At 60.8% G+C, this 23,205-nt stretch overlaps 1 protein-coding gene across 2 annotated transcripts; it reads right to left on the bottom strand.

The window, feature by feature from the left end:
• Positions 1 to 1,490: 1,490 nt before the first annotated feature.
• C1QTNF1 (C1q and TNF related 1) lies at positions 1,491 to 21,081 on the bottom strand. Of its 2 annotated transcripts, none has more exons than XM_039859793.1 (4): positions 20,570 to 21,081; positions 6,524 to 6,692; positions 4,167 to 4,306; positions 1,491 to 3,600 (listed from the first exon to the last, which is right to left on the bottom strand). In XM_039859793.1, the coding sequence occupies exons 1-4, from the start codon at positions 20,928 to 20,930 to the stop codon at positions 3,050 to 3,052; spliced, it is 1,221 nt and encodes a 406-aa protein (XP_039715727.1). In that variant the 5' UTR covers positions 20,931 to 21,081; the 3' UTR covers positions 1,491 to 3,049. The 2 variants fall into 2 exon arrangements, with proteins under 2 accessions (XP_039715727.1, XP_039715728.1); XM_039859794.1 differs by having other exon boundaries at positions 6,524 to 6,689; positions 20,570 to 21,031.
• Positions 21,082 to 23,205: the final 2,124 nt, after the last annotated feature.

The following is a 23,205-nucleotide window of genomic DNA, read 5'->3' on the forward strand; positions in this document are numbered from 1 at the left end:
GAGGAGAGCAGCCTGCGTCAAATGAACTTCCTAGGGAAGGCGTCAGATGGAGCAGATAACTAGGCGCCAAGCGTGCAGTTCCTCTGAGAGGGCGGCATCCACGTCACCCTGGATAAGTCCCCTAGAAGGCAGGTACTGTGTCTTACTCGTCCTCATGCCCCAGTGCCCGGCACGTGGGCTGTCATAAAGCAGGAGTGGGGTGATACTTGGAGAAATGCCAGCGGGGAGGGAGTGGACAGGAGGGGGCAGGAGGGGCTGGGCGTGGGGAGAGAGGGACAGCAAAAGGCATCGGGTGGGCTGTAGAGCCAGCGCTGCCTCCTCTCCCACGCTGGCTTGGCCGGCAGTGGGACCGGCGTTACCCGCTCCGTATGACTGTCCCTGGAGACAGGGCTTGCGGTGGGCAGCTGGGCGGAACTGACCCCTTCTTTCCTCGCCCCTTTGGACAACACACTCGGCCCCTGCTCCCAGCGCCACGGAAGGGCGTCCTCTGCCCAGCGGCCTCGGCTCTGTGCGGGCGGGCACCCGCCCTTTGTCCCGCAGAGACCCAGATTGCCGCGTCTGCCCGATCCGGTCTGGCCCCAGCCCAAGGCTGAGCATGACCCGTGTACAAGCTCACCCCGGGACTAGGCAAAGGAAGGACACCAGCTGTTTGCCAGCCTGTTGGCAGCAGAAGGAGCAAGGCAGCTTCCAAACTGCCTGCTGGCGGTCGGATAAGGGTGCTGGCCACTGACCCAGCTGGCAGACGAGGGGGAGAAGAAGCATCTGCTCTTTGCCGCTGTCGGGGGGCTCATTCAAGCCTGCAGGCTGTGGTAGCGGGTTGCATCGCGTCCCCCCAAACGAAATGTTTGGGCCCCAGTCCTGTACCTGTGACTGTGGCTTTATTTGGAATCAGAGTCCCTGGGTGTGATTAAGTTAAGGCTCTTGAGAGGACATCATTCTGGGCTTAGGGTGGACGCTACACCCAATGACCAGAGTCCCTGAGAGAAGAGAAAGAGATCCGAGAGCCACGAGAAAGAGGCCACGTGAAGACAGGCAGAGACCGAAGGGGTGTCGCCAGAAACCACAGAACCCTGGGCCCCCGGAAGCGGGGGGCGGCAGGAAGCAGCCTCCCCAACAGGCCCGGGGGTACGAGGTCCCGCCCACACCTTGGTTTTAGACTTGCGGCCTCCAGAACTGTGAGGGAATAAATGCCTGTCGTTTGACACCATCGAGCTCGTGGCAGTTTGTGGCAGCGGCCCGGGGCACAGAAGCAGCCGTCCGGCCTGCCTTCTGCCTGGACTCGCCGTCTCCTCCAGGCACAGGGCGGCCGGCGGGCCGGGCCCAGCCGAGCCTGCTCACCGGGTTCCCGCGGGGGAAGCGCCAGCCCAGGGCCCAGCCTGTGCCTGCTGCGTGCCGCGGCCTCGGGCACCAGTGTGAGGCCCCCAGCGGGCAGTAGGTGGAGTCGGGGGTGGGGACAGAGAGGCGTAATGACCAGACTGAGGAAGCCACGATGCTGAAACACGATTTCAAGTTTAATGCTTTCCGGGAAGAGCGTCGGCACAGCACGAAGCAGCAGGGGCGGCCGCTCGCCGGCCGCCCGCGGGGACGCCGATGTTAAAGTCTGACCAGCAGAAGTCCCTCAGAGGACGCGGGTGTGAGCCCCGGGCCCCGTGTGGCCGGGCCCCGGGAGGACAGAGGGTCACCGGCCGGGACGCGTGCGCCCTGGCCCTGGGCGTTAATGCAGGGGCGGGAAGGGCTGCCGGCCCAAGTCAGCCACAGGCCGGAGCACCAATGCCGGGCAGCAGCCCACCCCGGCCGACCCACGCGCCGCCACGCAGAGGGGTCTGAGTGCAGTGGTGGGCCCCACGGGAGCTTGGCGACAGGCGGATGGGGAACCTTCCAGCCTCACCCCACTCCAGTTCTCCAGCCCCTGCGCTGTCTCAGGCGGCTGGTCGAGGAGGCCTGGGGGCGGGCGCCGGGGGCTGGATGCTGACCTATGGGAACGGGGTCTGGGCTGGTTGCCCGGAGCTTTTACAGAACACGTGTCTGACCATGGCGCCTCTGTGAGACCAAAGGCCCCGGTGCTTTCCAGGGGTGACCGTCTGAGAGGGGGGACAGGCCAGTGCCAGGGGGAGAAGCATGGAGGCCCTGCCCAGGCCTCGAGGGTGGTGGCGGGGGCAGCAAAGCGGTGCCAGCACGTGTGGCTCGGCCTGGTCCTCTGAGATTTGGTCCTCACAGAAACATCTGCAGGTCCCCGGCTGCTGTCAGGAGCCTGCGGGGTCCAGCGAGCCGGCTGCCTCTCCCAGCACAGAGACCAAGGCTTGGCTGTCCCTCTGGGGAGGTGACATTTGCTTCCCCGTCCTGAAACCCCAACTCCACTATCGTGGCTCAGAAAGACCCCTGAACCTTCGGGCAAGGCCACAGGAATGGCTATGGGAAGTGGACATCAATCCGGCTGTCCCACAAGAAGGTTCATATGTGGCCTGAAAGAAGTAAGCCAGAAGTAATTTCCTGGGTCCCCACGTGCCTCACCCTCCCCTGTTGCCCACGGCGACCGCTTTCGGTCTCCTGTTAAAAGGAGGCTCCTGCAACCTTGAGGAGACAGGCCTCCCTGGGGAGCCAGCGTGGCTGGCGGAAAAGCAACAAAGTAACGCCTTCCCTTCCCCCATCCACGCGCGCTTGTCACAGCCTTTAGAATGTGCTTCATTGTTTCCAGTAGACGGGAGCTGGGATGGCTTCCTGTGGGACACCCTGCTGCATCGCGGTGTGCTCTGTGGGGTCACGTAAGGACGTGTCCACAGAGGCAGCTGGAGGTCCCTAACCCCAGAGATGTCATCTGCAGAGACAGCAAAGCCTAGGACCGCATGGCCGTTTTTCCTCCCAGTCCTGTGAAGGTCCTCATGTTGACTGCCAAAGCTGGGGGAGGGGTGTCGGGGGAGCCCAGACTGGGGTCGAGCTGGCGGGGTCCACCTGGTGCTGGGCCGCAGGGCCCGGCGGGGGGCAGAGGGGCGGGGAGGCGGCCGGCACGGCAGGCTTGCCTCTGGCGGCGAAGCGGGAGGCCGGCGGGCAGCTAGGGCTCGGCGGCGTGCTTGACTAGGTAGCCGCTGAAGGTGATGTAGGTGTCGAACTCGTCGCTGAAGATGGCATTCTCCCGCTCACCCTTGAAGAGGCGCACCCACACCTCGTCCTGGTCCCGCAGCTCCAGCATCAGGCTCTGGCTCTGCATGATGCTGCGGTCACTCACCTGGGCGTAGAGGATCACCGCCTCCTCCTCGTTCTTCATGATGTGCAGGTACGTCTCCTTCTGGTTCCAGGTGTGCACGTTGAGGCTGAAAAAGTAGATGCCGGGCACATAGCAGTAGAACTTGCCCGTGAACATGTTGAAGTGGCCGTAGAGGTTCACGAACTCTGTGTCGAAGATCACCGTCTGGTAGTAGTCGTTGCTGTGCAGGGGCTTCTTCCGGCCCACCGAGAAGGCGGCGTAGTAGTTCTTACACCGGTCCCCGGGGGCCCCCATGGAGCCTTTCTGCCCTTTGGGTCCTGCGTGGCCCCGGGCGCCCACGGAGCCCGCTTTGCCGTATTTCCCTTGCAGGCCTCGGTCTCCCCGGTCACCTTTCTCACCTGCAAGGGACGGGAAAACACCCCGCGTCAAGCAGGCAGACCCCCCCCACCCCAAAGGCTGCTCTGTCACCCAGAGCCAACCGTTACTCTTTCCTTCTGGGAAGTGCTGGCAGAGGAAGGGGAGCTTGTGTGTTTGTCCAAAGGCAGCCGGCCGTGGCTCACTCGGCACAAATGGGCTGCAGATGTCGGCTGGCCCGGACCAGGACCGGGCTGCAGGTCCTCCCAGTCCCATTGGCAGGGCTGTGCGAGGTCATCTGCCGTGCACAGGACCATGGGGTGCTGACGGCATTTCAGAAAGTGGGCTGGGGGTACACAGGGGGCACCGAGCCTCAAAACAAACCTCCCAGAGGCCTGGAGGGCCAGTGCAGGTGGGGGCGGCCCCAGCTGCTCTCTGAGCCCACCCGTCCCGGTCCTGCGGGCCCCTTTCCAAGTCCCCTTCCTGGAAAGGGGCCGGCAGCCTCAGAAATGGAATTTCCTCTCCCGCCCCCATCCGACGGCCGCCCGCCTCTGCTCCGCGCCCCCACCCCCGGGGAAGGTCCCTCTCTCGGCCTCCGCCGCAGCCTGACCTTTCAGGATGGTGAGGTTGATCTGTGGCACCGGGAAGGCGGGGTACGCGGGGGCACCAGGGTCACAGCAGCGATAGCACCGAGAGGCGGGGGCCTCCTCGCCTTGCCGGGGGCTGTATTTTTCATGCTTTTCTTCAGCCCTAAGGGAGCAAAGAAATCAAGCCATGAGCGCGCGGAGCCGGGACTCCACTCTACATATTGCAACAGCACAGTTTTAGGATAACGAGCCGAGACTTGGCCTGACGGGCCTGCTCTCTCGCCCGGAGCGGGGAGGCTGTGTCGCATGGGTTCTTAGTGAATTCTGAGACCCTGTATGAAACTGCAGAAAGGGCCCCCTGCCCTCTGTAAACAGCAATTAATAGTAAAGGAAATGATAATATCGAAAATAGCAATAATTCGAGGGCTTTGCAAGACACGGGCTGCTTGGGAGAGATCTGCCCTGTAGAGGGAGGTCTCCAGATGCCGTGTGACGATGCTGTGACGGCCCATCCCCTTCGCGCATCTGTGATTCTAGAAGAATCACTGCAGATGAGACACCTCGACTAGATCTTGGGGTTCCTTTGAGCTGCAGCTGCCAGAGACAGGTATTTACAACCGGACCTTTGAAGACCAGCTCCTGGGCGGGGTGGGCGGCGACAGGCCCGTGCTGCCACCTTGTGGCATCGGGCTGCACTGCACCGTACCCTCTGGCTTTCCCGCCCTTTGCGCCCAAGCTCTAGGGCTGTGACAGGCCCATCTCAGAGGTGGCACAGTCCTTCTCGGCCAGCTCCTTCTCTAACTCCACTCCCAGTTGCAAACCCCAGACAGCCTGGAAATGGATCTGTATGCCCTAAATTCAGCCGCCCACAAGCCCTGGACCCCCTCATGGACCCCTGCCCCCAGCTCTTGCCAGAAGTCTCCACCTAGAGACTCAAGCAGACCCACAATGCGAGGCGTTTGAAACTGATGGCCAGTCAGTGTTGCTTCGCCCTAGAATCTTCTCTTTCCAAACCCTCTTCCTAGCATCGTCGGTCACCCAGCCTCATTCTAGATGCTTCTTTGGCCTCACCGCTACTTTCCGAGGATTACAGACGCCTGAGGAGTGAGAAGCCCACCTCACCTCTGCAAACTGTCACCTTTGTGGCCACTCTCCTGGAATGCATCCCTCCCCGTGCCGATGCAGCCTCTGCCTCCCTCCACTGCTCTTTCTAGAACTCGGGTGGAATTTAAACTTCTCCATGACCCCCTTGTAGGGTAACGTTCAGGACAGACCCCTCGAAATCTCCACCCTCCGGAACCAGCTCCCTCTACCTCAATCCCAGCAGCCCTGGCGCTGCCAGGTACCAGTGTGGCCACGCCTTCGCATGCAGGGCGGCCTTCTCCTCCTCCTGCATCTGGGGGGCTCCCAGGGGTCCTTCAAGAGCCAGTCGCTCCTCTGCATCGTCTTCCGCAGCCCCCGCCCCCAGCCCACCACCAGTCACTGGATTGGGTCATGTGCATCTGTCCCCCACAGCCTCAGTGTTCCTGGAGGCCACGGACCGTGTCGTTCATGTGTGTGTCCCCGATGCCTAGCAGATGGCTGGACCAATAGCAGGGACTCAATCAATGTCTATTGAATGGGAAGAAGGATGAGGAGGGGTGCGGAGGGAGGAGGGGTTGCTTTGCCCTAAATCCTGTGCAACTCCTCTGCTCTCTGAAGACAGCCGGAAGCTTCGGCAACAAGGCAGCCCAGGGCTCAAAACAAAGGACAGACCGAAAGCCATCGCCAAGGCATCTGGGACCGCACGTGTGACGAATGACCGTTTCACGCGAGATCCTAAGCACACTGTGTCTCCCTATGAAATCTCCCGAATAGCCTGAAGTCTATATGCCACCGGAGGCCACGTATATGGGGACAGTGCCTCTCCGAAGCAGCCCATAACTTCTCGAGGACAGCCGCCACTTCCCCAGCCGTCCTCAGCAATCCTCCCCCAGCTTGCCACTTGATCAGATGGTCGTGGGGACCATCGTCCCTGCCTCCTACTTCCTGGGACCCCAGAAGATCTCGAAGGACAAAGCGAGGGTGGAGAGGAGCTGAGGGCCGGGCCGGGGTGGCGCTGTGCGCGTTAGCTAAGGACGTGGCCGCCAAACCCCCCGCAGATTCACATTCCTTTCGGCTTGGAATGGAGCTGGGTTGCTGTCCTCGGTTTCAGATAAGGTGCCTGCGTCACTGAGAAAAGAAAGGCCAGTCTGTCCCCCGGGACCGGCCTCCCCGAGGACAGCATCTCAGCCTCGCTACTGCCCCTTCGCGTCCAGTGGCGAACTGGCCCCTGGGTGCCCAGACCCCAGACTCGGCCGGCCCAGCCACAGCTCCCACATCCACACCGCCACTGCCTCACCTCTCAGTGTGGTCCAGCAGCGGCTCCTCGGTCCCCTCCGGCTGTTCCTGCTGTTCTTGCTGGTCACGCGGCACTCGGCCCAGCACCGGGCCACAGGCGAAGGTCAGCAGCAGGCAGCACGCCAGCGTGAGTCCCAGTGCCCCGGAGCCCATCTTCCTGCTGCGCCCTGCTGGGAGAGACGCACGGGGAAGAACGGGGTGGGCAGCAGCCCGGCTGAGAGACGGCCGGAAGCTCGGGGTTCACCAGACGCACGACACCAGGGAGCGCCTCGGCCAGCTCCCCTGCCGGGAGGGCGGCCCACACACACGCTCTCACACTCACCCACGAATACGCGCATAGTCACGCACACACACTCCCACACTCATACTTGTGCGCTGCACACACTTGTGCAATCTTAACACACTCACTGTACTCACAAGCCTCAGCACACACGTGCATTGCACACTCACATGCACACGCACTCTTACATACTCACTCGCATGCGCACACCCTTGACACACTCGCACACCCGTGCTCAAGTACACTCCCATACACAGTCAACTCATTCACACACTCAACACTCTCGATACACTTATTTATATACACACACATATCCACACTCACATGCACACTCACATATACTCCCATACACACTCACATAATTCACATGCACACACACGTGCTCACACTCAGACATGCAGCCCGATTCAACATACACGCTTTCCACACACTCGTAAAATTATACTCACACTCTCACACACTCTCGTGTGCACATGCAACCTGCCTCTGCAGCCTCGGCCCGCTGGGGGGCCTGGGAGCACCCAGCCTGGTGCTACTGGGCATAACACGGCCCGAGCCCACCGAGCCTCTCCTGGAGGGACCTCTCAGCCACTGGACTCTGCAGATGGCCATGCACCGGCCTCATTAGGACAATGAGCAAGACCCTGAATGAGTTTGGGTGGTCGCTGTCCGGTGACTCTGCCCCCATCTGCACTATGGGGCCAGTGGGTCGGCAGGCGGCGATACGTCGCTCTTTGGCCACCAGGGGGCGTGCCAGCGAGCGTCCCTGAGCATGTAATTTAGAGCGGGTGTCAGCCCCAGCCTTGAGGGTGGTCGTCGTTCATGAGGCCAGTCCCATGGTGACCCTCCAGAAAGAACTGTCCACGGGGGTCCCCGGTGAGCCCACTGGGGGTCAGGCCTGGGGCTTGAGTAGGCAGGACACCCCACTAACTGCGGTTAGACCTCGCCCATCCTGGTTCATCACTTTACACCTCAGAGGACCTATGGGACCTAAATCGACGTCTCGGCCGCCCCGTGAGAAAGCCGAGGCCCCGTGGGAATAAGAACCACACCCCTCACGGCCGCGTTGTGTGCGTGTGTGATGGGGGTGGGTAGGCAGGTCGTCGGTGACAGGCAAACAGCACGTGCAGGGGGACACGCGCCAAAGTCCCCCATCTTTTCTTTAATTCCTGTCTTATGTGTAGGGAAATAGAAGGCTGAGACGGTGGGCAGTAATCACCCACCCCGATGAGCGCGCCGTTCACGCGTCTGGGAAGACGTGGGCTTCCTTCAAACGCCCCTTTGCTCAGAGGCCCTGGAGCCGGGCCGGGCGTGACCCTCTCCACAGGGCGACTTGGGGCTCTGTTCCTTGCTCTGCATGTTAGCTCCGCTGTCACGGCTCTGAGGAGAGAGGGCTCTGCCAGCCCCCTCGGCTGTGCCCTGTGCCACGTCCCGAGGACACGGTGGAGGCAGAGAGCCAGGACCAGAGCCGGGGACGGGAAAGGCAGGACCGAGGCTCTCGGATGGATCCTCAGCGATGTGCTGGACTCCCCAGGGGCGTCCTCCTTCCCTGTCCCCTGCACCTTCGAGGGGTCTGCAAGTCTCTGCCTGACCCCGCCCCCTCCACTGCAGTGAGTTAGCTGCCCCCCGCCCCGCCTCCAAGTCCTCTACAACCAAGCATCAGGCCCCGACGCCCATCCCACCCAGAGACTCGGATCGACCTCCCACTCAAAATCTTTGCGAGCCCCCTCCGCTTGCCAAAGAAAGTGTGACTTTGTGTATGTTACCTTATAATGTACACATTAAAATGTATCTATCTATATACCTGCCATTTTTCCACTCCTTGGCAGAGCATACGCCACCCTCCCCAGTCTGCACCCCGCTTTAGCTGCATTGCCCCGCACCCCTCCTCCTGGGTTCGGCTCCCCGCTTCTCAGGCTTTAATGCACACACCTGGGGAAGCATGTGAAAACACCGATTCTGCTTTGGCAGGCCTGGGACAATGTCTCGAGCATCTCAATTTTCTAAAAGCCCCCAGGTCCCTCCAAGCTGCTGGTCTGAAGACCACACTTTGAGTGGCAGGTTCTAGCCACGCCCCCAAACACCTGGCATGGTCCAGCTGCTGGCCGCCTCCTCCCCCGGCCAGAAGTGCAGGAGGCACTGTGCCGGGCACCCATGCCCCGTTTCACTTCTGCCTCTCAGCCCCATGGGTTAGGGTTGGTCTGAGAATCCTTCCTCGTTAATAACTTTTACCCCGTCACAGACCTTGATGAACCAGCAGTGACTCCTTAAAGAAGACAATATTCATTCATTATTACACCAGATTCACAAATGAAGAAACAGAGCCGTAAAGAAGTTACTTAGCCCAAGATTGCCCAATTTTTAAGCAGTAGGGGCAGGGTCTGAACGCAACAGTCTGCCCTTGGATGATATCGACACCTTATCTGGTCTTCGAGTGCCTCGGATTCCTCCCGAAGCCTTCCCAGGCCCTCAACTGGTAAAAAAAAGAGTCTTCTGCAGAGTCTTGCTTGGCCCGTAAGATTCCGCACGGCACACCGTGACCGCCTCTGGGCCTGGAACACCGTCTCGTTCCTCTTGGACCGGCCAAGCGTCCTGCAGCGTCCCGAACTTGACTGCTACTCAAGAGTATTCGTCACATCGAATTCTCTGAATTCGTTTATTTCCCTATTTCTGTATTTCCTGTTTTTCCTTGGCGCCTTAATAATTACTCTTTTTTTTCCCCTTTTAAAGGCCAAGCCTGCATCACTTGAAAGAAAAAGGGGTTTTCCTTTCTTTAAACGTCTTTTTTTCTGAATCCAAAGTTATGTATATCTATTCATTTTAGAAAAGTCAGAAAATGACCAAAGGAAGTGAAAAGCCCCCTCGGCTCCCTGATCCCAGGGGATCGTCAGCCTCAGCGGCACCGACATTTGGGGCTGGCCCGTCCTTTGTTGTGGGGCCGTCCTGTGCTCTGCAGGATGCTTAGCAGCATCCCTGGACTCCAGGCACGAGATGCCATCAGCACGCCCCGGGACCCGGTCGTGACGTCCACAAACGTCTCCAGAGTTCGCCACATGTCCCCCGGGAGGCCAAAATTCCCCCAGTGCAGAACCAGTGCTCTCTCCCCAGTGGAAGCACGATTTTGCATGTTGCTATGTCTCTTTCTAGCACGGAAAAGGGATTTTCTGTACCTTGATCAGAGGAGATGGGGACCAGGAAGCAGCAGGCTTGGGGGTGACGCCCCAGCAGAGTCGGAGGGGCCAGGCTGATGGAGGGAGGACAGCCGGGGCTGATGGGTGTCCTCAGAAACCTCCTCTTTGAATCCAGAACAAACCCAGACTGAAATCTTTCTTCTTCAGAAATGTCTTCAGAACCGTTTTACCAAATCTCACAGCAAAGTCGGCGTCATGAAATTATGATCATTTTAGTCACTTTTGGGCAAATACAGCATTGCCAAACCTCTAACCAAACTTGGCTCCCGACCACTTGGGTAGTGTCCAGCGACAGGCGTCCCCTACACAGGCGGAGGTTTCGCCCCCAGCAAGGTGGCTCAGAGAAGGTGCTGTGCTCAGCAGAGGCAGGTCCAAGCGGTGGCCCCGTGAATCTGGCCCCACGCGGCCCAGTCTCTGGGCTGCCTTGTGGTCAAGGCATCTGAGGTCAATTCCAACATGACTCAAGTTCTGGACTTGCCTCTCCCAAACCCTGTGAAGAAATTCGTTTGCCAGACTCTACGGCCATTCCGTGGACATCTTTTTTCTCTTATGTAGCTTCTCAGACCTGCAGCCCCCGCCCTCGACTCTCCCCATCTGCCTCAGCTTACCCTCCCCCGACAAGGGAGCCACCCCCTTTCCAGGAGGGAGGGCCAAAGGGGAACTGAGCCAATCGCAGGATCCGGAGGAGGGCAGGGAGCCTGAGAAGGCGTCTTCATTAGTAATTTTTATCCCTTCTCGGATTCTGCATAGACTTGGGGCGAATCCTTTAAGGAGAAAACATTCATATGCAAGTTCAAGTTTCTGCCTCTCTGTTTCAAATTTGGTCCTATCATTGCTTGGTCTCGCCCACCCCCAGCTGTCACCCTTGCGTTCTGACAGGAAGCGCCCAAAGCTCAGGCACCACATGCTCGCCTTCTGCCTCGAAGCCACAGCCAGCGCAGGGCCATCCGACAAAAGCGTCTCATAAACACGGTTTTCTCTCTTCCTCCGTCTTCATCGGGTGACCAGCTGTTCTGACGAGAGAAGCCTAGGATGCCTCTGGATTGGCAAAGGTTTAGATGACAAGCCCCAGCTGCCCGCGTGGGACGAATTCCCTCTCAGCAGAAAATTCCACACAGTGTGGCTTACGAGGGCCTTGCTTTGCACGGCATCGTGTAAAGCCTTGGGAGCAGGTGACCTGGCCGTAAATGAAACGTACTCCCTGCCCTCGAGAAGATGGTGCTCCAGCGAAGGAGACAGACGTGCAGCCAACCGTCGCTCGGGACAGAATGGCTCGGGTCGAATCCACACGGTAAGTGGATGAGCGTCTGGCCCAGTGCTGATCGGCGCAAGGACCACTAGCCACACGTGGCTGTTTCGTTTCAAACGAACTAAAACGCAGTAAAATTCAAAGTTCAGTTCCTCATGCGCGCTCAGCCGCACTCCGGCGCTCGGTAGCTTGGTAGCTTACGGTGTCGGGCCGCACAGAACAGGCTGTTTAATCACTGCAGAGAGCCACGTTGGGCAGCTTTGTTCTATTAAAGCAGAGCCAGTGGGGGCGGAAGTAGGAAAAACAAGCGAACAGCGGGCCAGGAATCTGGGGGTCCTCGGCCTCCGTCCTGCCTGCGCCCGCTGCGCTGAGCCGGTCGCCAGCCCTCCGTCACATCTCCCGAAGGCCTCTTCTCCCGCTCACCGCCGGCCTGTGTTCGACGCTTTCCAGGAGTGCTCGCCGCGTCCCGCACCTCGACCCACCCGAGACGGGTAGAAAGTGTCTGGCTTTTCGAGGGCCTGGACGGCCACCCCAAATTTTACGTGCAGCTCCCAAGGAAGTCTGGCTTAAGGCGGGACCTTGTCCTAATGTCTTCTAAGCCAAGAACGCAATCGAGCGAAGCATCCAGTCCGTCCGCGTTTCAACGTGGCATCGGCCATCCCTCAGCAGCCACCAGGCTGTCCCCGCGCCGGCTCCTGCCACCCGCCCCTGCCCAGGAATGCAGGCCTGAGGCTGCCCCTCTCGACCTCCACGTTGGCCAGAATCCCCGCTGCCGGAATCTCCTGGAATCAGATCCTGGGGTGCCCAGGACGGAGAAGGTGCCGTGGTGGGGTGTCCCTCTGGACTCGATGACCGTCGATGACCGTCAGGATTGCATAACAGGTGGCATCCGGTTTTCTTCCCTCAGAAGCCGTTGAGTGCACGGATCTTCCACTGTCCCAGCTCCCCTGGCCATGGGCAGGAGGCGGGCAGAGGGCCCTCCCGCTGACACATGGCGTTTGTTCACCAGTCCCAAGAGCCTGCGTCTCACCCCCCCGCCCCCACCGCCTTCTGCGACTGGGCAGCCCCAGCTGGTCGGGGACCGGCCCCACTCCCCCCGACCCCGGCCTTGCAGGAGAAGCGGCAGTGGGCGGATGGGATTCCTCGTTCAAGGAGACGTGGGTGCTGTGGCGCCATCTCATGCGCCCAGTCTCCCCCTCCTCCTTCTTCCAGAGGCTGCTCTCTCGCTCAGAGGAGGAGGGTTTGCTTTCTAAGCTTTGGGGGTTTGTTTGGTTACCTACAATGCCCATGGCCGGGGACGGAGGGGGAGCCTTCTGCTGATGCAGAAGTGAGGCCTGGCCTGGGACAAAACAATGAAGGACAGAGAGGCCAGGAATGGCCCCTCATCCCCAAACATCTCCATTCCCCTCCGACTAGCTGCCCCCTGCAAGTAAAGGCTCGTGAGTTTCTGCCCCGGCCCCGCAGACGGGGGCCCCGTGGGCGGCAGGCGTCGGTCCCAGGGGCACCTGGCCAGCCCTGCTGCCATGACTCGCCCTGGTCCGGCTCAAACAAAGATTTCTTTGACACGAGCACTGTCCTCGGATCACCTCCCAGCTGCAGGCCCTCGGGCGACCGGCTCGCTGCTGCTTCGAGAACCGTGTGAGAGAAGGGACAGTGACAGCACCCGCTGCTCCGTGAGCCCGCTCTGCAGGTGGCCCGGCCCACGTCCTGGCAGCCGCCACCCCCCCGGGGGCTGACCACTCCCCAGACGGAGGGAGGAAAGACCCTGGGAATCCCGTGGCCCATGTTCCTGCCACATCAGCCCTTTCTCAAGCGGCACTAACACGTCTGGGGTTTTCTAGGGCCTGGATGTCACCTTAGCATTTGCCCGGCATCTCCAGAGGAAGCTTGGCGGAAGATTAAAACTTTGTCCCATGCCTACTGGCTTCTAGGCTAAGAATATAATTTAGCTCGGCATCCAGTGAGTCCTGCTGCCCAGTCCCCGCAGACTGCCCCGGCTGAGACCGCAGACGCCCCTCGATACACAGCGCATTGTGCCCGCATCGTCCGTGAGCGCTGAGCGGTGACTGCCGGCGATGACCGCCTCCTCCTCCGCCCAGCTCTGCCTCCCCGTTCCCAGCATCTGTCCTCCCTGATCCCCTCTTGGAGGCAGGTGCTGTCCAGGCTGTGTCCTCGGCTCTCGGCTCCCCTCTTGCCAAACACCCTTTCTGCCTGTCATTTGATACACAATGGCTTTGACGGACAGCTCCGCGGCCTTCGTCCCCACCCCGCCTGGTGGCTGCGCTCCAGGCCTGCGCTCTCTGGCACAGCAGCCACGGGCCTGCGGGGCTGGGTAGATTTGTTACAATTGAGCAAAGCGAACAATGCAGCTCTCGGGCACACGGGCGTGTGATGAGTGGCCGCCCTCTGGGACAGCACGGCTCGGGAGACATTCCCGCCCCTGCAGAGAGTCCGACGGGACAGTGCTGGGCTCGGGCCGGTACCCGACCGTCTCCTGAACACCGCTCCACTCGGTCACAAGCCCTTGAACCCCCAGTTAACTCACTGTCCCCACCATACCTGCCTCTCTTGCCGCCGACAGCTCAGGGCCCGGGCCGGAAATCCAGGAGCCATCGGACCCCGACCTCACGCACCTGTCACCTCTAATTTGCCACCAACCCTCCGGAAGGTCTCCTCTCCACCCCCTCGGCCTACGTCCCCACTCCCTTCTCAGCCCTTGGGCGGTCCCCTCGTCTCTCATGTCACCAGGGCAGCCTCCAACACTGCAACCTGACCTCCACCCTCGGCTTGGGGGTTCCCAGGAAACAGAAGAGACGTTTAAACCCCGAGCATCGCCATCTGGGTCCTGCCTCATGTCTGGCCCCGTCGTCCCCACCCCTGAGCATGTGTTTTTCACTCCGGCCACCCGGAGCCCCTCGAAGTCCCCAGCGCAAGCCCCAGGGGCTCGTCCTGTCTTCCTCCCGCCACCTCCTTCCACGCGTCCCAGGAAGCTTCCTCCCCAGCGCCCAGTTCAGGCTGCTCTGTGAGCGTCGGCTTCCCCTCCAGCCCAGGAATCCCCTGTAAACACCAGCCGGGCCTCCCTTCCCACGCGCCTCCAGGGCCTGGCGCCTGCCCCCCACTCACCTCTCAGCCGTCCCCGAGGGGCAGAGCCGCCATCCGAGAGGTGAGGACTCGGGACCCCACACTTGTTGCTACGGCCTCAAGCCAGCGTGTCTCAGTCCCTCTCTAGCTCAGGGTGGGGGTGGCATGGGGGCGCGGGAGAGGGCAGAGGGACCCTGAAGCGGCCGCCCAGCTGTCTTTTCCTCAAACACTCCTCCTACCTACACTCGGAAAATCCAGTGCCGTGGTTACCACCCACTGCCCCCGTGAGCCAGCGTTACAGAGCACCTAAACACCCTCCGGAAACAGCTGGGCCAAACAAATTGGGGTGCATCCCTACGATGGAAAACTGGAAAACCCGGGTGGCACATCAGGGTGGCAGATGCAAACGCTCTCGCGATTGTCCGGGGCTGGTTCTGCAGCCTAATATAGAGGGGGTGAGGTGGGATGGGAGAACATAATATTGGTCATCAATGTACTTTCTGCAGACAGAGGTCAGATCTCAGCAGCAAGGACCTCAAACGACCTATCTACCGACCAGCGACCATACCCACAGAGACCAGACAGCAGTCAGGGCAGAAATGCAGATTGCAAACACACACATCTCTGCGTCATACGTAATCACCACCACCACACACCTGCACGGACACACACCCACCACACACACGGACCACACACCACACACACACACACACCTGCCGTTATTTTACCACCTACGGACCTACCCACACACGGACCCACACACACACGGACCTACACACCCCCCACACACCACACACACCACACACACACCACCCCGCACACACCCACCGCACACCCACACCACACACCTGCGGACACCCACCACCACACACCACCGCCCACACACCACGCACACCACACACACCACACACGCACGGATTTTGCACACACACCCACACACACACACACACACACCTTCTCTCTCTCTCTCTCTCTCTCTCCTCTCTCTCTCTTCTCTGTCTCTCTCTCTCTCTCTCTCCCTCTCAACCACCGCAAGCCAGGAGGCCACCCATCTGGCTGCTAATAGGCGTTATCTCTGGGTAATGAGAACATGGGTGTTTGCCATTTTCTCATTTGGGCTTCTCTGGGGTTTTGGCCCCATAACAGCCACACATTTTTTCCCATTAAATACACATTATTTTCCACTTCGAAAAAAATGACAAGTAAGCCCCACCCTGGGACCGAGGGAGCATTTTGTTTATTCCAGGCAATTGGACTTCACGCATAGAAAAGCAGAAGGGAGGAGGGGCTTCGGGGGCGCTGTGACAAATCTGTGGCTCAAATGGAACCGTATAGAACATAAATTCACCGAGTGCTGACGTCCCACATTCTTTCACGAGTGTTTATTGAGTGTCTACTATGGACTGAGCGGAAGGCTGGGTTCTAGAGACACACGGAACAGGAAGATAGGCCCGGGGCAGCGGAAGCCCTGGCGTCGCTGTGGACGCCACTTAGGCCGGGGAAGGCCACCTAGCCTAGACTAGAACCTGGCCATCCAGAGAGAGCATGTTTTCTAGAAGGAGGGGCGTTTGTCCTGTCTCTGACACACCGCTCGCCAGTGGCGCTCGCTGCTGGAGGAGGCTGCCTGCGGCCATGAAACAAGGTCAGGACCCAAAGCCTTGACCCCGTCACCAGGACTTCTGCATAATGGCTGCATGTTACAGCCCGGGGGCAGTGCCACCGTGTGTCAGAGGCTCCTTCTAATGAACCTCTGGCTCTGCGTTCCCTATTGAGCTTGAGCTCTGTCTCAGCTTCTCTGATGAGCAAACGAGCTTCGAGTGAAGGGGCCCCGACCCCAAGCCCCACAGTGGTGGGGGTGTGGGGGCTGGAGCTCAGTGAGACCCAGGAGTGGTGGACAGCAAAGTGTCGTCTACTTCACCTCAAGGGGTTCCAGAAAACTGGCAGCGAGGACAGGCTCACCCAGCCAGCCCGCGGTCCAGCGGGCCCTCCTGGCCGCTGGGCGTCCACCTGCCTAGCCTACCTGATTGTACCTGGAAGAGCAGCCGCAGCATTCGGCTCTGAGGGACTCACCCACCAGCTAGGTCCTTGCATGCATTCATTCATTCATCTTTTCATTCATTTATTCATCCATCCATCCATCCATCCATTCATTCAACAGGTTACTGAGTGCCGACTCTCTCCCAGGCATGGCCTGGGGCACTGGGGATCCATGGGAACTGTCCTCATTGAAGCAAGAAGCTAACAGCTTTCCAGAGGGGCCAGGCTGACTGCATCTTAAAATCCACCACTGGAGCTTAATTCCTTTGGATTGAGGCGCACCTCATACAAACACCCCCTCACACCACAAAATGTAAAGGGCTTGGGCGGTGTGGCTACTGAATGTGCGTTTTGGGGGATACTGCTTTTGCGGGGTGCAGAGAAACCTAAATTAGTGAACTCTGAAGGAAGGGGGGGTCGTCCGCATGGTGCGACGGTGGCAGCGCCCTCTGCTGGGTAAGCCAGTGGGGACACGGCCTGGGGGTCTGCTTAGATGCACCCCCTGGAGGGGGCCCTGCAGGAGAACACGGGAGGGGAGGACAGAAGGGACAGAAAGGCAGAGGACAAGCGCCAGACCCCGGCCCATCTCCCCAGCGGCCCGGCCTGGCTCTGCCCGGCCCGCAAGTGTCTTCCTCAGTCTCCTGCAGCCAGGACCTACGCCAACTTGCAGAATGGGGGGTCCTGCTCTCACAGCTGCACCTTCCTGGGGGAGGGGAGTTCAGGCCACCCCCAAACCCGCCCAGACCCACCCCTCCCTCACCAGAACCCACTTGAGACTCTTCACAAAGAGAAAGGGCCCTCACATTTCCAACCATAGCCCAGTCCCCAACTCTGACAGCCCCAGAAGCCCGCAGAGCAGGTTCACAGGGCCCAACCCCGCCTGACTTCCCGCCCGCACCGCCTGCAAGTCCACCAGGGCTGACGGCTTCCCAGGGCAGGGGGTGACTGGTAACCAGGTGTCCCCACTTGAGGTAGGAGTGCAACCCAAGAAGAAGGCTTTGGGACATTCCACCAAGTGTGGCTTTACCAGTGGCCGGCAGCATCACTGGACCCAGCACGAGGCCCCGAGAACCTGCTTTCGCCATGCCCCCACCTCCCCCGCTGCCCACCCGCCTGTCTGCCTGTCTTCCCGTCTTCCCTGCCTGCAGCCTCCTGCTCGGCTGTCTGGTTTCAAGGAAAATTCCTGCACGAGCCAGAGAGATGGTCAGACACCAGCCCAGCCCGGCCCACAGCCGTCCCGACAGCCGTCCCGGACAGGGCAGACGCCTCAGTAGGACTGTGCCAGTCCCGTCCACAACTGGAGAAGGGGTTGATTCCAGGGGCCCCCAAGGCAGGCCACGGACACTCCTGGGGGCCTCCAGTGTCCAGTGCCCTTGCCCACAGCCACCCTGACTTGAGCCCAGGTCTGGAAGGCGAGCACAGGTAAGACTGAGACGCGTAGCAGGGTGCCGGGAGCCACACGTCTCCCATGTCACAGGTGCCTCTCAGCTGTGGCCTCGTTGAGGACCCACAGATGAAATGTCCTGCACAGGGCTCGAAGGCCCACGCTCCTGCTCACATCACCGAGCCCGTCCCCGAGAGGCAGGAAGACGAGGGTCAGAGGGCACGGGCTGCATCCACAGGAGTTTCGCTGTGAGGCTCGGGGAGGAGAGAAGGAACCAGTGCTCCCCACTTCTGCACATCTGTGGACCCCAGCACAGAGCCCTGGGCAGGACCCCGGGAATCCCCACTCCCGGGCCTCATGGGACCCGCTCTCTGGGCCGCACTGTGAAAGGAAGCACTTTGTACAGGCTTCAGTGGGTCTCTAAGTGGGCAGAGGGTTCCTCGCTGTGGAGGGGTCAGGGAGATGCCCGGGGATCTTGTCCAGGGAGCCGCCTTGTCTCATTCGACTTTAAGTCGATCTCAGCCGGTAGAAACAGGAAAAATATAATAACCCTCGGCCCACACAGTGGTTAAGCCACCAAGGTGCAGCCCCCCGGAAGGCCATCACCCCCAATGAAATGTCTCTGGGTTCCCAGGGCGGGGCAATGAGGCTGCTGCCGAAAGGCCGGCTTCTTTCTCGGGTGGATGGCAGGCAGAGTCGCCCCAGGCAGTCAGTCAGCAGAGCTAGGGACCTGGGACCTTTCTATTCTTCCTGAGTCGTCATCCCCACCCCTCCCCCAAGGCTCCTCGGCCGCCCCCAGCTCTAGGACCAGAGACATGCAGAAGGGGCCAGCCCTGGAAGACAGAAGTGCAGTGGCAACTTCATGTTCAAGGGAAGACGCCCAGCAGCACAACTGTATCTACGAAATTCTTTTCATCTTTGTTTTGATGGGTGAAGTTCAATGCCAGAATATTTGGTTTGTGAGTCATGCTAATTACGGCTGGGGGGGCCGAGGGCGAGAGGCACCAGGAAGAACAAGAGAAAGAAGCATGTCCCAAAAATTCACGCTGTGCTGGGTGTCCTGCATAGGCAGCTTCTGTCCCGGAAGCGAGGCGCCCGTGCCACGTCGGCCTTGGGGCCACGTCGGCCTTCTCAGCCCCCACCCGTGTCTCACCGGCCCTCTGGCGAACGGGGCCCCCCAGGACCTGCTGGGGGTCTCCGTGCCCCTGGCCTGATGCTCGCGAGCACCTTCCTTGCATCGCAGAGACTGAGATGGGGGGAGGAGGAGAAAGAGGCAGGAGCGGAGGGCGGACATCCCTGGGGAACAGAACATGGCCTTTCCCTGTGGGCAACTGGGAAGTGAAAACGTGGGAACGTGAGAAACTCGCGGCTCCGGCCTCAGTGTGGAGAGCTGTGCGTTCTCGAGCGAGGCACATCCCCTCTCTGGGCACAGAGACGCAGGGCTGAGTCTCAGGTCCTCCATCTACTGCCTCTGACCCTCTCCAAGCTTTTAAGGGCTGAAAGTGCCATTGATAGAATTGTCGAGAAATAATGTTTTGGTTGGGGCTGGTCGTGCATGTAACGTGCGCGCACGCACACACGTACGTGCGCACACAGACACGCACGCACACACATCCGTGGCTAGGTGCCACTCAGCTCTCAGGTCAAGAGGCAGAGTGGGGGAGACCACTCAACCTTGTGCCCCCCCCATGTCCCTTCACCTGTGCTGTGTCCCTCCTCTCTCGTCTGCGGGAGCATTGAGCAGGCGTCAGAAAGAATGAGCGTCCTGGCCACAGCAAGCCTCCCCATAGCACAGTGGTCGAGCGCATCTGTTTGTGACCTTGCACATGGGGCCGGCTGTGAGCTTTCCCGCACTATAAAAAGCGAAGGCCAGCAGCCTCTGAGGACCTCACATCCTCCCCCCGGGGACCCAGGATGTAGCTGGCAGTTGAGAAAACTCCCTTACTCAGGATTTTCCTCATGTTCAGAGCCTGGAAGGAGGGGGCTCCACCCTCAGACACTGAGTGATATAGAGCAAGTCCCAGGGGGCGGCTCTCTCTGTCTCTTCCAGAGTACCCCGAGGGCCTGGGAGGGCCCATGGCAGGAGTTGCCTGGGGGCTGGCATGGCGAACACGGTATAGGTCACCAGGACAGGCGGGGGACATACCCACGACGTGGACATGCCTGGAAGAGCTGGGTGGTATGTGGGGTGTCCACACAGAGAGGCGTGGGCAGTCCAGGGGCTCGGCCCCAGACCAGAGGGTCACTCTCAGCAGTGTGGGCCACTAGGAGGGTCCCCAGGAAAGGGTCATTTTCTTCCTTATCCAGGCCGGATCCCCTTCAGGAACACCAAGGCCATTAGATACCAGGGCCCAAGTCAGCATTTCCTGTTCCGTGCGGGGGGCCAAGCCGGCCACAGGGGCCTGGACGGACCTGGCTCGCAGGTGGTCCGGGCGGTATCGGGGTGGGGGCTCCCCAGAGGTACAGAGGGGACTTTTCCTTCCCCCCCTCAGAAAAGCACCAGGAAAGAGTGGAGCAAGGTCAGCACCGCACGAAACACGGGAGGAGGCCCAGCCGTTCCTGACCCCCGCTCCCAGGTCACAGGGGCGTCGGGGACCGGCCTCCCTGGCGCCTCCGCTGGAGAAGGAGGTCGCAGGGATGGGCACCTTGGCCCCTCCGCTGCTCCTCTGCCCCTTCCCACAACCGCCGCCCGGGCCCCTCCCCCTGGCTCCCCGCCCCGCCCGGTGGCAGCTAAGGTGTCCGCTGGCTCCACCGTGCACGGGACGGAGCCAGGACACCGCTGGGTCCCGCCCGCCCGGCGGCTGTGTCACCGCCCGGCCACCTACCTCCAGCCGGCGTCCTCCCCACGGCCTCCGGGCTCTCCCTGCACCGCCTCTTAGAGCATCTCCCGGCAGCGGGGCGTCCTCCGGGCCAGGTCGGGGGAAGGAGAGACTTGTCGGAGGAGAGAGCGGGGAAGACCGAGAAAGTCCTCCGGGAAGGCGGTGCAGAGGGGGGCGGCCGGCGTGGGCAGCGGCCGGTCCCTTCCGGGCACCTTGATCTCCTCGGCTCCGAGGTCTCTCTGGCCAGAAGCGGAAACGCGGTTTCTCCAAAGTAAGGGAAGGCCGAGGAAAGAGGGACCGAGCGCAGAGCGCGAACCCCAGCCAGATGTGAGCGGCCGCGAGCCTCCCTCGAATGCTCCCAGCACATTTTTATCCAAACAGCAGCCGCTGAGGATTAACTGTGTGTGTGCCCGCGGGCAGGGGAGGCCAGCGCTGCCCTCCCCCCGGCCACCCCGGGGGCCGGCCCAGGCTGGGACCAGGGTGGCCGCTCCGAATGTCTGGAAGTCTGCCCAGAGGTGGGGGCGGCTGAGAGCCCAGGACGAGGAGGAGCCTTGGGAACCCCAAGTTGCTTGGTGGGGGGGGATGGGATTTAAAGGGCAGAAGGGCACCTGTAGCCAACTTCGTAGGAGCAAGTCCCCAGATGGTGGCAGACTTGAGACATCCATCAGGATCTCCACCTAGGGTCTGGGGACCTCGGACGGGTTTGGGGAAATCTGTGAACCCCCAAACCAGAATGAGAAATCGTGTGCCCACGTGCGTGCGCATGTGCATTTGGGGCAGTGATGGTCTCTCGCTTTGGTCAGATTCTTAGACAGCTTCGTGAGCCAAAGGCTGGGAACCTCTGTTTGGGGAAGATTTTCCAGGGGACAGTGAGAAGGTGGGGCCAGCAGGGACTTCGGCCCTTGTCTGTCTCATTCCTTGTTCTGGGAATGGGGCATTTTCTCCATCTTACACGAAAGTTCTTTCTAAACGAGTCCCTTGGCCCCCGCTCACACCCGATGAGCAGCCCCAGGCTGGTCCCCACACTCTGAGCCAGACCGGCTTGTTCTGGAACCTTATCATATCACGAGAAAGGAAGGAGCAATCTGGCCGGAGGAGCAAACTCTGCGTGATGATGAAGGCTTTCTTTTCTGTGCCTTTCTTTCCGGAACCCCGCCCCCATGTCCCAAGCCACTCGGACATCAGCCTGCCCTCCTTCTGCCCTCCTCCTGTCCTTATCCCTCCGTCAAGCCCCCTCACTCTGGCTACTCCTGGACAGAGGACGTAGAGGCTGGGTTGCTGGTTTGGGGAGCTTGGGGCCAAGCCTTGCCTCGGAATTTTCTTCCCGCCTCTGCTCCCCATGTGTCTGAGGAATCAAAGGGGAGCAGGGCGTATGCTCGCCGGGCACCCACCAGGCACGCCGGGCACCCACCAGGCACGCCAGGGCACCCACCAGGCACGCCGGGCACCCACCAGGCACGCCGGGGCAGGCCGAGAGCGCGGGACGAAAGGAGAGGGTGGCTCTGGGGGGTGTCTCCGCGGAGACCCAGCCGCCACCCCGCACTGTGCGAGCAAAGGTCCCGAGTGGCCCCAGGAGAGTTCGCAGGCGCTCTGGCAAGGTGCAGTAACCGCGTCCCCAGCGGAGAGGCTGTTTCAGCTGACGCTGGAAGGCTCGGGAGCTGCTCACGGCCTCTGGCACGTGCCTGAGGCTTGGCCAGACTTACACAGGAAAACCCAGAGATAAGCTCAATGTCTCTGTTCCTGTGCATGACGCGAGGACCTTCCCGGCAACCGGACCCAGGCCCAGCTCTGGGACTGACCTTCCCGCAGGGTTCTGTCCTCAGACGGCCTTTGCGGCAGGAGACCGAGGTCACCAAACAGGAGAAGCAGGGACGCAAGTCGGCTACATCGTCACGCGGCCCCCGGGGGACTTTCGTCCAGGACGTCTGAGGGTCTGGGGAACTGGGACCGATGCCGAAGTCCGGTGCACACGAAGCTGGGCACACGGCCTGGAAGAGAAACGATGTAGAGATGGCGAGTTTGCTCCCTCCCGCCACCCCGTCAGAACTAGAAGGCAGTGAGGAGCTGGGAGGCCCAGGACGGAGCAGAGCCCTGGAAATGCAGCCGATAATGACCATCTCCTCCCTCCGCGGACGGCCCCTTCCACCGGGCGGCTGCAAGTCCTCGGCTCCAGGCTGCTGCCCAGCCCCGGCGGGCCTGACGGTTCCCTAACCTGTAAAGCAGAGAGAGGGCCACGGCTCTCTGATCTGGACCACGTGGGACCAGATGTGTTCGGAGCGAGATGCAAATCACACGTAGAGCACGCCGCCCCGTCACCAGACACCTGCGCCGTCCGCGGCCCGCGGCGGGACACGCGAAGGCCACCCGTCGTCTCGCTGTTCGCGTCACATTGTTCTGTCAAACTCGTGTGTGCGGATTTAGGGAGAAACTGAGTTGCGAGAGCTTTTTGTACGCGGGGGTTTGGGGTAAGGGATCACGAGGCTGCGGTCTCTCGCGCAGTCCGTCAAGGGTCGACGGGGCACGTTGGAAGTGCTAGGATGAGCACAGCCACCGTTACGATCGCAAGTGCAGTCTTTTCCCATCTTTCCTCCTGGGTTGGGCCCCCACATCTCCCAAGAGACGAGAAAAGGGATTACTCATTT

The sequence above is a fragment of the Pteropus medius genome, unplaced genomic scaffold (assembly GCF_902729225.1).
Source record: "Pteropus medius unplaced genomic scaffold, Ma_sr-lr_union100, whole genome shotgun sequence".
NCBI classification, from domain to species: Eukaryota; Metazoa; Chordata; class Mammalia; order Chiroptera; family Pteropodidae; genus Pteropus; species Pteropus medius.